The 13,487-nt window shown below is 48.3% G+C and overlaps 1 protein-coding gene across 3 annotated transcripts in view; it reads right to left on the minus strand.

Annotated features, from left to right (window-relative positions):
• The window catches only part of LOC308591909 (protein-arginine deiminase type-2-like), a 153,215-nt gene that overhangs the window by 60,876 nt on the left and 78,852 nt on the right, over positions 1-13,487 (minus strand). The window contains exon 1 of one of the 3 annotated variants that reach the window (XM_081203051.1): positions 5,729-5,886. The exons of the other annotated variants lie outside the window; for them this stretch is intronic. Coding sequence (XP_081059177.1) covers positions 5,729-5,820 — 92 coding nt within the window. The 5' untranslated portion in view covers positions 5,821-5,886. Of the gene's footprint in view, positions 1-5,728; positions 5,887-13,487 lie in introns of those variants that run through there. 3 annotated transcript variants of the gene reach the window in all.

Raw genomic sequence — 13,487 nt, forward strand, 5'->3', positions numbered from 1 at the left:
TCTCCACAGCCAGATATCTCCCTTGTTCATCTTTGAATATCATTTTTGGAGCCCATTTCTCCTTCACATATATTACCACTCCTCTCTTCTTAACTTTGTCTGATGAGATAAATTCTTGTCCTAGCCTTTTATTTGTGAGTAATCTCCTGTGGGCTCTAGTTATGTGAGTTTCTTGTAGACATATCAAGTCCAATTGTTCTCTATTCAAAATATGAAATACTTGTCTTCTCTTCAAAGGCCCATTCAGTCCATTACAATTCCAACTAAGGAATTGCAAAGCCATCTTGTTATTTTCTTAAGACTCCTCCAACAGCTCCAAGTTGTTGCTCTTCTTCTGATGGTGGTGGTTTTTGTCCAAACGAGAGATTCAGGATATCCAGTGCTCTCCTCTGTTCTGCAAGTACGTCCACAGTCCCCTTCTGTAGGTCCTCCTGGTATCTTGCCAAAAATTTGTCTTTATCTTGAATTGTCTTTATTTTCACTTTCTTTGCCTTATAGTCGAATGACAGTCCTTGTGGGAACTCCCACCTGAAACGGATAGAATTTTTCTTTAACAAAAGAACCAAGTCCTTGTAGAAGTTTCTTAAATCCAAAATGTATTTTGGGATGTCTTTAAAGATCTGTACAGCTGAATTTCCAATTTGCAAGGCCTTTTCAAAGTGTAGTCCTAATATTTTATCTCTTTCCTCCTTGGATCTGAATGTAATCAAGCAGTCTCTCGGTGTCTTTCTATCTTGCTTTTTACCCAGTCTAAAGGCAGTCGTAATTTTAAATTCGTCTTCCTCAAGGTCCCAGCAATCCACAAACTCCCGTGTCAAATATTCCACAAGGTTGTCTCTTTCATTCTCCGGAATCAGTCTTAATTTTAAATTTCTCTCTTTCCTCTGTAACTCCCACAAGGCCAAAGTTGCATCATGCTCATAGACCTTCTTGGCAAGTGGCTCTAATTTCTCCTGTGTCTCTCCGGCAGTGGCTTTTGCCTCTTCGGCAATTTGACGCGTGGTAGCGTTTTCCTCCACCAATTTATTTATAGATTCTGTATTCTGGTTTAATCTTGCTGATATTTCTGTTAATTTTTGTGTGTTCTCTGAAGTCTGTTTTGTCAAAGACTCCAGAGTTTGGTTTATCTTGAGCAAGGCCTCTGTCACAGCTTCCATAGAGACGGCTGCTCCTTTGTCTTGTCCTGTTGTTCCTGCTGATCCGGCTGTTGCGCCTGAAATTGAGCCTCTTTTCTTTGCCTGTTGCAGCTGCAGCTGTTGTTGTTGTTGTTGTTGCTTGATCTTGGCTCTTGTAACTATCTCTTCTTGTGGGCCACTCATGTCAAGGTCAATTCCCACGGGATTATTCTCCCTTGGAAAGTTCCACTGTCTTAGGCCGTCAAGTTTTACTTTATCCTCTAGAGGGAGCAAATCAGAATGGCCATAGGACGGGATTTCCAAATACAAAAACAAAGGAGACAGTCCAAGATGTAAAAAAGAAGGAGATTAACACAGTCAAAGTCAATGTTGCTAAAAACTTATAACTCCAAATTGCCACAGTTGCCCAGTTTATACTGTTTCTTCTTATGATATACAGTGATCAGGCACTGTGGAAACTTTGTATCAAAGTATCACTTCACAGGAAAAAGTCAGTTCAGTGTACTAACAAGGCAGACCGTTTCATGCTTTCAAATAGGTGAGATAGCAGAGGTTTTTTTCCTCCAAATGGATCATGCAGTTGTTGGTCAGATTCACCTCCCCTCTGCCCTGCTTGCTAGAGGGGAGATCAAAGGTCTAAATGTCCGGTTTATATGATCAAAGAGCAGGTTTAAACGGATGCAAGTTTAGAGTTCCGTTGCTTTCACTTTCATGCAGTCGGGGGGAGGCAGACTTCCTTTGCTTAAATCTCCCCGTTTTTAGCCCAATTTCTAAAATTTTAAAGGGTCCCGATTATTGTCCAGCTCTTACTCACGGGAATTCAGTCCAAATTTTCTTTTCAGGAAGGAATCGGCGCTCTCCGCTTATGGCGACGCGGCTTCACTTCGCAGGCTGGGTAGCGACTCTCAGCACCGCGCTCTCTCCCGATGTCGATCCGTAGCCTTTAAAAAGGCTCTTTCACGGTACCGGGGGGGCGCGAAGGTGCCCACCGAGTCTCCTTGTTCTCAGGCTTCAGCGCCTGGGATTTTAGGGGTCCCCCGCTCGCCGTAGCGGGTAAGACCCGAACTTGCGAAGCAGTCCTTCTCCGGAGCTCGGAGGTAGGACCGCCATTAAGCGCTGGCACCGACCGGAAGTCGAGGATCGGCAGTTCGAATCCCCGCAACGGGGTGAGCTCCCGTTGCTCGGTCCCTGCTCCTGCCAACCTAGCAGTTTGAAAGCATGTCAAAGTGCAAGTAGATAAATAGGTACCGCTCCGGCGGGAAGGTAAACGGCGCTTCTGTGCGCTGCTCTGGTTTGCCAGAAGTGGCTTAGTCCTGTTGGCCACATGACCCAGAAGCTGTACGCCGGCTCCCTCGGCCAATAAAGCAAGATGAGCGCCGCAACCCCAGAGTCGGCCACGACTGGACCTAATGGTCAGGGGTCCCTTTACCTTTATCTCTGATAAGCCTCAGCAACCAGTCTGGTTAATGGTCAGAGGATGGGAGGTGGAAGGCCACAGGTCCCCCATCCTTACGTTAGAAAACAGTAGAGCAGTGATGGAGGTAGCCAAGAGCATTGAAGGCAAGTGACAGCCCTTCAGGTATTATTGCTGGATTTCAACTCCCAGCAGCCAGCCCAGCCAACCATCAGGGATTGTGGGAGTTTTAGTCTAACAACATTCATAGAACCATAGGATTGTAGAGTTGGAAGAGAACTCAAAGGTCATCTAATCCAACCCCCTACAATGCGGGAATCTCAGCTAAAGCATCCATGACAGATGGCAACAAGTCCCCGCCCACAACCTAGACCATTTCAAACCCCAGGAGGATGTTTGGTTTGAAAGTGTCACCTCTCACAATGGCACACAAACAATGTTTGCCATTGCAGGTAAAAGAGCTGTGAAATCTGAACTAAAGAGTGTCACTGGATGCATGCTGTGCTGGGAGTATGCCCCACTGAACACAGGAGCAGGATTGTGCTCCTTTGCATGTTAGAATTTAGCAGCAGAACCAACCCCAAAGCTCTGTTCTGCTCCTGAAATGTACAACCTTACACCCTAAAGGAAGCGCACCCCTGAGCATACGCAGAGTGTTGCTCTCTCACCACTGACCCTCATACACCTGGAACCAACGGGCTTGTCATTTCCAGGCGGTTCAAAGACATGAAAAGCATGCTGGAGTCTGGAAAGCCTAAAGGGTTTTAAATATATATATCCTGTATATATATTTGTCATTGAAACCTCTGTGCTGAAGACAGGGCTCTTGACAGCCCTCCCTCATCAGAGACAGAGATGACAAGTCACTCTCTCCATCTCTGGCACCCACTCACGGCACCAAGAAACCCCTTACTTGAGCAGGAATTTGAAGGATTGAGATTTAATCTCAACACTCGCATGCTCAGGGAAAGGATTCCTGGGTTGACCTCAAACAGCTGCTTGGGTGGCTGAGCTGACCACTGGAGAAGTTTTGCCACAGGGCAGGAGTAAAAGAAAGTGGATAATGGGGAAAAGAAGTACGTAAGAGGAGCCTGGTGGATCAGGCCAATGGCCCATCTAGTCCACCATCCAGGTGCCCCAAACCCACAAGCAGAATGATTCAAACACAAGAGCAAATCTCTCCTCCTGCCGTTTCCAGTAACTGGGATTCAGAAGCATGGCTGCGTCTGAATGTGGAGGGCAGAGCAAAACCATCGGGTACAGTACTCATCAATAACCCCCTTTTCTATGGGGGGGGGGGGAATCAGAGCCCCATCCTAGTATAGGAGGTGTCCTGGTGCTGAGAGTCCAAGGCAAAGCAGGCTCCAGTTTTCCAGGAAAGATCACACTTCCGTGGAAAAATACAGCAGGGGGATCTCCCCAAGGTGAGGAATCGGCAGGTGGAGGAATCGGCAGAACTGCAGGTTAACACAGGACGCTGCGTCACACCAAACATGAAGGTGGCTATCAAAAACCATAGGCTGTAACAAGTTCCACTCCTGCTCAGAGAGCAGACCAGTTGAAGTTAATGGACATGGCTAACTCAGCTCCAATGGGCCTGTTCTGAGTAACACTTTGTTGGCTAACAGCTGAATATACAAGGCGTCAGGTGTGAGCGAGGCATGCTCCATTATTCACTTAAATTTATCACTGCATGTACAGCCCACCTTTCCTCAAGGTTTTCCCCTCCCTGTTCTTAATCCTCACAGCAACCTTGTGAGGTAGGCTAGGCTGAGAGACAGTGAGTGGCCTTCGAGGTCACCAGGTAAGCTTCGCATGGCTGATCTGGATTTGAACTCCGGACGCCCAGGTCCTAGCCCAACACTTGCTTTTGGCTGCTTTACACCTCCTCTCCTACAGACACCCCATGGGGCTCCCAGTCATGTTAGTGTTTCATCAATGAGCCAAGTCACTTAAAGGAGCTGCAGGCATTCCTAAGCACAGCTTCGAAGCTGCAAGTGAGAAATAGCAAGCCAGAACCTTGCAGACTGCTTCACCAACTAAAGACAGACTTTTCATACCACTACTCCTCAGCAAATAATTCTGAAAGGTTTCCGAGAGGCCTTAGGGCAGGGTCAGCAAACTTTTTCAGCAGAAGGCCGGTCCACTGTCCCTCAAACCTTGTCGGGGGCCGGACTATATTTTTTTTTTTTTGGGGGGGGGAGAATGAACGAATTCCTATGCCCCACAAATAACCCAGAGATGCATTTTAAATAAAAGCACACATTCTACTAATGTAAAAACACGCTGATTCCCGGACCGTCCACGGTCTGGATTTAGAAGGCGATTGGACTGGATCCGGCCCCCGGGCCTTAGTTTGCCTACCCATGCCTTAGGGGAAGGTGGGGGTCCAGGTTTTAAATGCAGCACATCGGAAGGGGGTTCCAGTGGCAAACCACCACCTTTGAAACAAAAATCTGTACTGAGCTCTCCAAGAATTTCGTGTAGGGAGCCTCTCCCAGCCCTACCTGGAACCTTCTGCATGCAAGGCAACTGCTCTGCCACTGAGCAGGGGGTTTCTCCAGACTCTGGAAACATCGGCAGCAGGGGGTGGGGTGCAGCTCCCAAATATAGGGAAATGAAAATCGGAGCACCGATATCTGGCAATAACAGGTGATGCTAAAGGAGGCTGCTTGCACCTAAGAAGATGGTGGAGAGACATTTTGCTGGGAGGGGTGATTAGAAAGTGGGGGGGGGTGTGGATTGCCAGAACTAAAGGAATATGGGTGAGGATAGGCAGGTGTCAGCATGGGGGTGGGGTGAGTAATAGTGAGGGTCCGGCAGCAAAACCAACAGGGGGTTGGGGGTGTCAATATAGGAAGGGGTTGCTTTGAAAAGGATTTCTTGCTAGGGGGTGGCAGCAGATGCTGGGCTAAATAGAGGGTGGGAAACGAAAAGAAATGTGCTTTTCGGGGGGGGGTGCTTTTATGCAGCAGCGGGGGTCCCCTTCGGAGGATGCAATTTTTGGGGGTGGGGCTATTTGGGAAGGAGAGATCCAAAGGACCTAAGACTTAGGGCGCGCGCAGGAGAGTCCCATGGAAAGTCGTGCTGGGTCCTTCTGGTGCGGCGGGGGGTTCCCTTTCTGAAGATGCAAAACTTTTTTTTTGGGGGGGGGAGATGGAAGTATAGTCGGCCTCACCCATAGACGTCGGTGCAGAGGCGGGTGCCCACCACGCAAACCACCTCGATCCGGTTCCCGAACTGCAGCCGAAGCGTCCGATCGCGCCCCATCGCGCCGGGAGGAGCCGCCTCGGTTGGTCCCACAGGTGGCCACTGAGTCCCGCCGCCCGCCGGCCGCTGCCTGCCTAAGCCCGGCCCCGCCCCTCTGTGCGGGGGGGGGGGAAGGAGGCTGTCAATCAAAGCCATTTGAAAAGAAAGAGAGAGAGCAAATCGCCCAGCTCTCCATTAAAGAGACCGAACTGTATTTTTAGCAAAGTCGGGGGCGGGGGGGGGATGTTAAATTGTTTGCGGAGCCAGAGAAGCGCCCGGCGTAGCGCCGCCTAGAGGTCACCTGGGACTTAGCTCTCCCACCGTGCCTCTGAGCAGGTGCAGAGCGCATTTCTTTAGTTGCAAAAGCTGCGTCGTAAAAAAACAAAAAAATGTGCCGCAGCGGTTTGCAACATGGTTTAAGCATAGGGAAAGCTTTAAGCAGCAAGAACCGAAAGACCATAGTTTGTTTTTAAGAAGGTCTGGGAGGTGAACAAATCCATGCAGGAGGAGATGTTTATTTGTCAGGGATAACAGAGAAATAGATTCATTTTTGTCCCAAAAATCTTTGCACTATTAAGTATTCTGACTGTGACATTTTACTATTTCTTTAACATTTGTTGTGTAAACAGACTGCCCGCTTTATTGCTCCCTATCTACAGAACCCTGATCTTATATTCTTTCCAGGCATGCATAGATAAGGAATCATAGAATTGTAGAGTTGGGAGGGGCACCCAACGGTCATCTAGTCCAACCCCAAGTATAGTATAATGTAGTTCAGAACGGATCAAGAGTTCCAAAGAAAAGTTACTTAGGCCTTAAAGCAATGCTGGTATTTACTGCTTAAGTTGAAAAAATGAATGTAAGTAAAAAAATCAAACTGTGCTTCTGGGTAAGATGTAGGCAATTTTAAAAAATAGATGCGAAGGGATGAATTCATCCTTGGGTGGCCCCTTTAGATGGCAAGATGCTTGGCCAAGAGGTTTTTCTGCAGGCCCATCCCTGGCTATAAGACATCGCAGAGAAGTAGAGCCTCCAAGTTAAGAAGAAGTCTACCTTGGACTGCCAACCTCCTTGGGATGCTCAGCAAAGAGGAGAGCTGTTTCCTTCATATGGAATCCTGGAAGATTCAGGACCGCTAAAAGGAAGTCCATCTTTAGGCAGTGGAGAGCTGAATGGGATTCGCTCCTGCAGGAGGGCAGTGAAGTCCATTGACTTTGATGGCTTCAAGAGAGCATTGGACAGATTCATGGAGGAGCTATTGATAGTAGCTATTGATGTGGCTATGCTCTTCCTCCACGGCCAGAGGCAGCAATGCTTCGTTTCTCCTAACTGAAATGAAACCAAATCATAGGGTTGTTGTAAATTCCTATAACAGGGTTGCCCCGTCCAACTCCCCACAATGCAAGCATCACAACTAAACGCAAGTGGGTGGTTGGGAGAAGAGGCAAGACAAGTCAGCTGGAAAATTCAATGAAAAAAGGAGGGAGCCCACCTAGAGTCTTTTAAGGTCGCTGTGGCCAGATATGCTTTAATTAAGATACGCAACTGAGGGTTGGCCTTTGCAAGCGGAGTGGGTGACAGGGTGGATTGCAGGAGAAAAATTCAGAGCTGGTGCCAGGGGATCTGGTGGAGAATAACGCATGCCACCGCTCAGCTGGGTATTCATCCACCTTGTCAACATTCTGGTGCAATGAGTGTCTCCACTGGCAAGCCACAAATGTCACCATTAACTGTGCTAAATTATCAAGGGAAGTAATAGTGCCACTGTATTCTGCTCTGGTCAGACCTCACCTGGAGTACTGTGTCCAGTTCTGGGCACCACAGTTCAAGAAGGACACTGACAAACTGGAACGTGTCCAGAGGAGGGCAACCAAAATGGTCAAAGGCCTGGAAACGATGCCTTATGAGGAACGGCTAAGGGAGATGGGCATGTTTAGCCTGGAGAAGAGGAGGTTAAGGGGTGATATGAAAGCCATGTTCAAATATATAAAAGGATGTCACATAGAGGAGGGAGAAAGGTTGTTTTCTGCTGCTCCACAGAAGCGGACACGGAGCAATGGATCCAAACTACAAGAAAGAAGATTCCAACTAAACATTAGGAAGAACTTCCTGACAGTAAGAGCTGTTTGACAGTGGAATTTGCTGCCAAGGAGTGTGGTGGAGTCTCCTACTTTGGAGGACTTTAAGCAGAGGCTTGACAACCATATGTCAGGAGTGCTCTGATGGTGTTTCTTGCTTGGCAGGGGGTTGGACTCGATGGCCCTTGTGGTCTATTCCAACTCTATGATTCTATGACAACTGCCCTGAATAGAAATCTTTTGCACCTGCCCCACCACCATCCAGTCCCCCCCCCCCAAGTCTGTTTGTGGGGATTTGCAGGGTAACAAGAACGGGGATCAGGCTAGGAGGTAAACTGAGCTCAGCAGCTTCCTCTAATGTGGGGCAGAATTTCCCCCCAAATTTCCCACCAGTTCTAGTGTTATGAGAGAGGGAGAAAACCTATTATTTACCCACTTTCTCCATGCCAGGAATGATTTTATAAACTTCTGTCATGCTGTCTCTTATTCGCCTTTTCCCTAGACTCAAAAAATCCCAAATGCTGCAACCTTTCCAATCCTGAATTGGGTCCAGTTGCAGCGCCTTCGAGATCTATGTTGGGTACCGTAATTCCATTTCACTATCCAACCCTGCTGCCCGCCCCCCAACAGCTAGGGAACCGCATTCTCTCCCAGGTGTAGTTCCCTGGCTATCTTCAACGGAAGCCCCACACAGAGTGCATTGCAGTAATCTAACCACAATTGTTTGGAAGTTGATTTGGGCTCTTGAACAAGAAGGCCAGTGAGAGAAGACAAATTCCTCTGGGAAATAGCTGCCTCCAGTGGACAGTCTTTCTCTGCAATTTGGGGAAATTTGGGGTACACTCCTGGAGTGCCCACCCATTGCAAATTTGTACAGTTTTAGCTTCAGTTTAAATGCATTTGCTGTTTTTATGCTTTTAACCACCTCAGAAGGTGGTGGACGCTCCTTCATTGGAGGTTTCTAAACAGAAGCTGGATGACCATCTGCTAGGAATTCTTTAGCTGCGATTCCTGCACTGCAAGGGGTTGGGCTAGATGCTTGGGGGTCCTTTTCAACTCTACAATTATATGAACCTTAACTGTTTTTAACCATCTGTTGTGTGCATTGCCTTGAGCCGGTTGTTGGAAAGGCGATGAATAAATCAACGACAAGGAAATGTCAAGAAAGTGTGGGATGTAATCAGAGCCATCTTTCCAATTGAGCTTACTGGCGCGTTGCGCCAGGGTGCTGGCCTCTTGGGGTGCCCCAGCGATTGGGGAGCTGTGCGGCTTTGCTGGCGGCCTCCCCTTTCCCTGCATGTCCGCCAGCTGTGCCCCGTCAACCATATGGCTGGCGGGCATGCAGCGGCGTAGCGTGAGTTGTCAGCACCCGGGGCAACGCAAGTAATTTGCGCCCCCTAACCCGGGGCAAGGCACGTAATTTGCGCCCCCCCTAACCCCTAACCTGCGAGTTGCCACTGGCGCTGCTGCCCAAACGACGCCGCTTGCCTGGAGGAGGAGGGGGGCAGAGAGGCGAGGAAAATGCAACGGCCCAGCAGCTGCAGCAGCAGCGGCGGAGGCGGGGCTGTGAGGAGGGGCTGCCTGGCGCGTCCTCCGCGGCGAGCGCTGAGAGCCGCTGCCTGCCGGGCGCCTTCAGCCGGGCGCCGCGAGACATGCGGCTCTGCTACAGCCTGCGCCCGAGGCTCTTCGGCGACTCCGGAGGCAGCGAGCGCGCCCCCCCCGATGTTGCGCCCGGTGCGGCCTGCCCCCCTTGCACCCCCCACGCTACGCCACTGCGGGCATGCAGCTTGCCTCCCAAGCCTCAGTGGGAGGAGAGCGATCCCTGCAGAGGCTTTGCCCCGTCAACCATATGGCTGGCGGGCGTGCAGCTTCCTTCCCAAGCCTCCACAGGAGGAGAGCAATTCTGGGAAAGGGGGGGGGCGGAGGGATCTTTGAACCACAGCGCCGGATACACTTAAGACAGCCCTGGATGTAATCCACTGAGAGCAGTCAAGTACAACATTCCTTGAAATGCTAGAGAAGACATGTGAGGGAATGTTTGGTCTAGCCAGTTGAAACTTCCTGTTCCTCCTGGCTAGAGCATCCTTCCTTTTGAATGTGATAGAAGGTGGGTGTGGCCTAACCTGTCCAGGTAACAAAAGGACAAGGCATGCTGCCACCCTCTCCCTCTTTTTCACTTCCGTCTTCGTTTGACCAGCTTCTTAGCTAGGACTGCTCTGTTAGCTCTCAGCTAGCAGGAACACTGGGATTATCCCCCTATATGGGGTAGATCCACATGTACGTACAGTGGCACCTCAGGTTACAGACACTTCAGGTTACAGACTCTGCTAACCCAGAAATAGTACCTCGGGTTAAGAACTTTGCTTCAGAATGAGAACAGAAATCGTGCTCTGGCGGCGCAGTGGCAGCGGGAGGCCCCATTAGCTAAAGTGGTGCCTCAGGTTAAGAACAGTTTCAGGTTAAGAACAGAACTCCGGAACGAATTAAGTTCTTAACCAGAGGTACCACTGTATTTGTGACTAAGTCTGCTTTCAGGGATTCAACTGTGAACTGATGTAAGTAAACTTTTATTGACTTTGAATAAGATTGTGGCGTTTTTATTCTTTTAAGAGAGATTCAAGGAAACTTACCAGGAACATACAATTCATCCTGACACAGCCAGAATCGTACAATAGTGAGAAGCTCACACGAGCTTGCAATCAGCTATCTGCTGTGCATGTAAAAGGGGAATTTTAACTCTGCTAAGTAAAGAAACTTGCTAGCACAAGATAGGAAGGATATTAATAAATAATATATCCTCTCCGGCCGCCCTGAACATTTCCACAGAAAGCTTGTTTGTTTCAAGATGTACAAAGCTGCATTCAGAAAGGCTTGTTTTCTTTTTGCAAAGTGCAGATTCTCGTGGGTTGAAACAAACAAGACTGTTTATCTCTTCTAAGTGCTCTATTGTGGGGTTTTCGACGGTGCCAAAAAGGACTCAGGTTACCTCCTGCCGGGATTTGGAGGATCAAGCACCAGAATTTATAGGGACCTTGACTGTTCCTCTGAAGAGCTCATGGGGACAAGGGCTCCTAGGGACACTTGCAATGGGAACGCATTTGGGCTTCCAGAAGCCAGAGTCCCTGGGTGGCTCCAGCACAGCTGTGGGGAGGTTGCAAAGTTTTTAGGGCAGGGCTTGATTATCTGAGGCGGGTTTCACTCTGACAGCTGCTTAGAACACCCTGATGCAAACCCAGTACATATGGATCTATTTAAAAGCTGGTTGCCTCTGGGCATATGCAGAGTGTGTTTTCCTTAGTGAGTTGCAGCTACGTCAATGAATGGGTTTCTGGGTCTTTTGGGTCATTGTCCTGAAGTTTAGGATGAAAACTATGTTTCGGATGGAGACTCCTTGTGGATTTCCTGCACAATATGGCTTTTGGATTCCCTTAAAAAAGAAATGTTTCATAGAAATCATAGTATTGTAGAGTTGGAAAGGACCATGAGGGTCATCTAATCAAAGCCCCTGCAATGCAGGAATATTTAAGTGATACATTGGTCACATCTGACCATACTTTTAAAACACTGTTATCTACCACTTTGTGCTTCCCCCAAATAATTCTGGGAACCATAGTTTGCTAAAGGTGCTGAGAGTTGCTAAGAGACGCTTAACAAACTACAGTGGTGCCCCGCAAGACGAATGCCTCGCAAGACGGAAAACTCGCTAGACGAAAGAGTTTTCTGTTTTGGAGGTGCTTCGCAAAACGAATTTCCTATGGGCTTGCTTCGCAAGACGAAAATGTCTTGCGAGTTCCTGCGGTTTTTTTCTCCTCCCCCCCCCTTTTTCTAAGCCGCTAAGCCACTTATCCGCTTATCTGCTAAGCCGATAAGCTGCTAAAAGCCGCTAAAAGCCGCTAATAGCGCTAATAGCGCTAATCCGTCAATGGGCTTGCTTCGCAAGATGAAAAAACCACTAGATGAAGAGACTCACAGAACGGATTCTTTTCGTCTTGCGAGGCACCACTGTATAGTTCCCAGGATTCTTTAGGGGAAGCCTCAAACAATGCATGTATGGTTTGATTGTCTGGTGGCTTTTGTTATGCTATATGCAGTGGATAGGAATTTCTGTCCTCTTGTGCTAGAAACCTCCTCTCCTCTCCTGCAACTGCTCTGCTTACCTTCTAACCCAGGGGTCCTCAAACTAAGGCCCGTGGGCTGGATAATGCCCGAGGAACTCGTTTATCTGGCTCACGTCAATCCCCGCTGCCGCCGCTTGCTCTTACCAGCGCTGCGCTGCGGCTGCCCACTTCCGGGTCGGAGGAGCACCATAAATAGCTTGTGCGCATGCGCAAGTGTTGTGCACATGTGCAAGCATTGTTTCCATTGCACATCCAGGTCGGAGGAGGCCCGTGCACATGCACACAAGCTATTTCCAGTGCTCCTCCAACCTGGAAGTGCACCGGAAATAGCGTGTGCGCACGCGTATGGGCATGCGCTCCCCTGCCCTCCGGCCCTCTGAGCGATCGGCGCTGGAGACACCGGCCCAAGGTGCAGTAAGTTTGCTGACCGCTGTTCTAACCTGATGAAGAGTTCTGGAGAATTCGAAAGCTTGCACAGCATTTCATGAAATTTCTGCTGATCCAATAAAGTCATTGCCCTAATACAGATAGTAGAATCTTTAAAATCTTACTTTAATGCAAGCCTCATTTTACTGTATTTCATTTTTATAAATTTTTCTGTTTGTTTATCTTCACTTACAGATCTGTCTTTTGCTTGCACCTTAAGGGCTAACAACTTACTTCCCTTCTCACCGAAAGAGGCTGAGACCACGCCCTGATCCCTACCTATCCAAAACGCTTTGTGATTTCTAAACTTTGAAACATTGCACTCTGTGTTTTAATAAAAGCCAGAGCACTGCAAACCCAAGGGAAAGTTCTGAGGGTGGGTGGGGAATTTTGGAGGCCCCTTGAGTTCTCTTGGAAATAGATCCAGGCTTTTCTAAATAAATAAATGGAATAGCATTGATGCTCAGTGAAGAACTTTAAAATAGAACAAGCACCTCAGCACCTTACTGCCTGTCAACGCCTCTGGCAGAGCTCACAAATCTTTTGTCCTGAAAAGGGTCATATGGCTTATTATTCCATAGATGTCTCCCTCTGTGGGGATTTATAGTACAGACCTCTGAGCACGTGCAGTTTTGCAGCTGAAACTCACTCACATCATTGCACCTTCACGACTGCAGGAGCAGAGCAGGGTGGCTGTGAGATTAAACATGTTTACATGGAAATAAGCTCCATTTTGCACATAATGAATTAAAGAAGATGTTTAAAGTGACTCAGTGACTGTTCCCAAGATGTCTAAAGGATTATAGGGGCCGAGATTCCAAAAGAGATGGTTAAGTTGTTTATTTATGCTACTGATGCAGCCAGTACTGATGTGCAGAAGTGAAAAGAAGAAGTCCCAACGAAAGAAGTATGGATCTTAAAATTAATGGACTTTGCAGAGATGGCAAAGCTGACAGCAAGAATAAGAGATCAAAAGGACGAGAACTTTGTCGAAGAGTGGAGGCTCTTTTCGGACTCTCTGAGAAAAAACTACGGTATATAGCCAAATGAAATCGCAAGCAGGACT

This window comes from Podarcis bocagei, assembly GCF_964188305.1.
Source record: "Podarcis bocagei genome assembly, chromosome: 7".
NCBI classification, from domain to species: domain Eukaryota; kingdom Metazoa; phylum Chordata; class Lepidosauria; order Squamata; family Lacertidae; genus Podarcis; species Podarcis bocagei.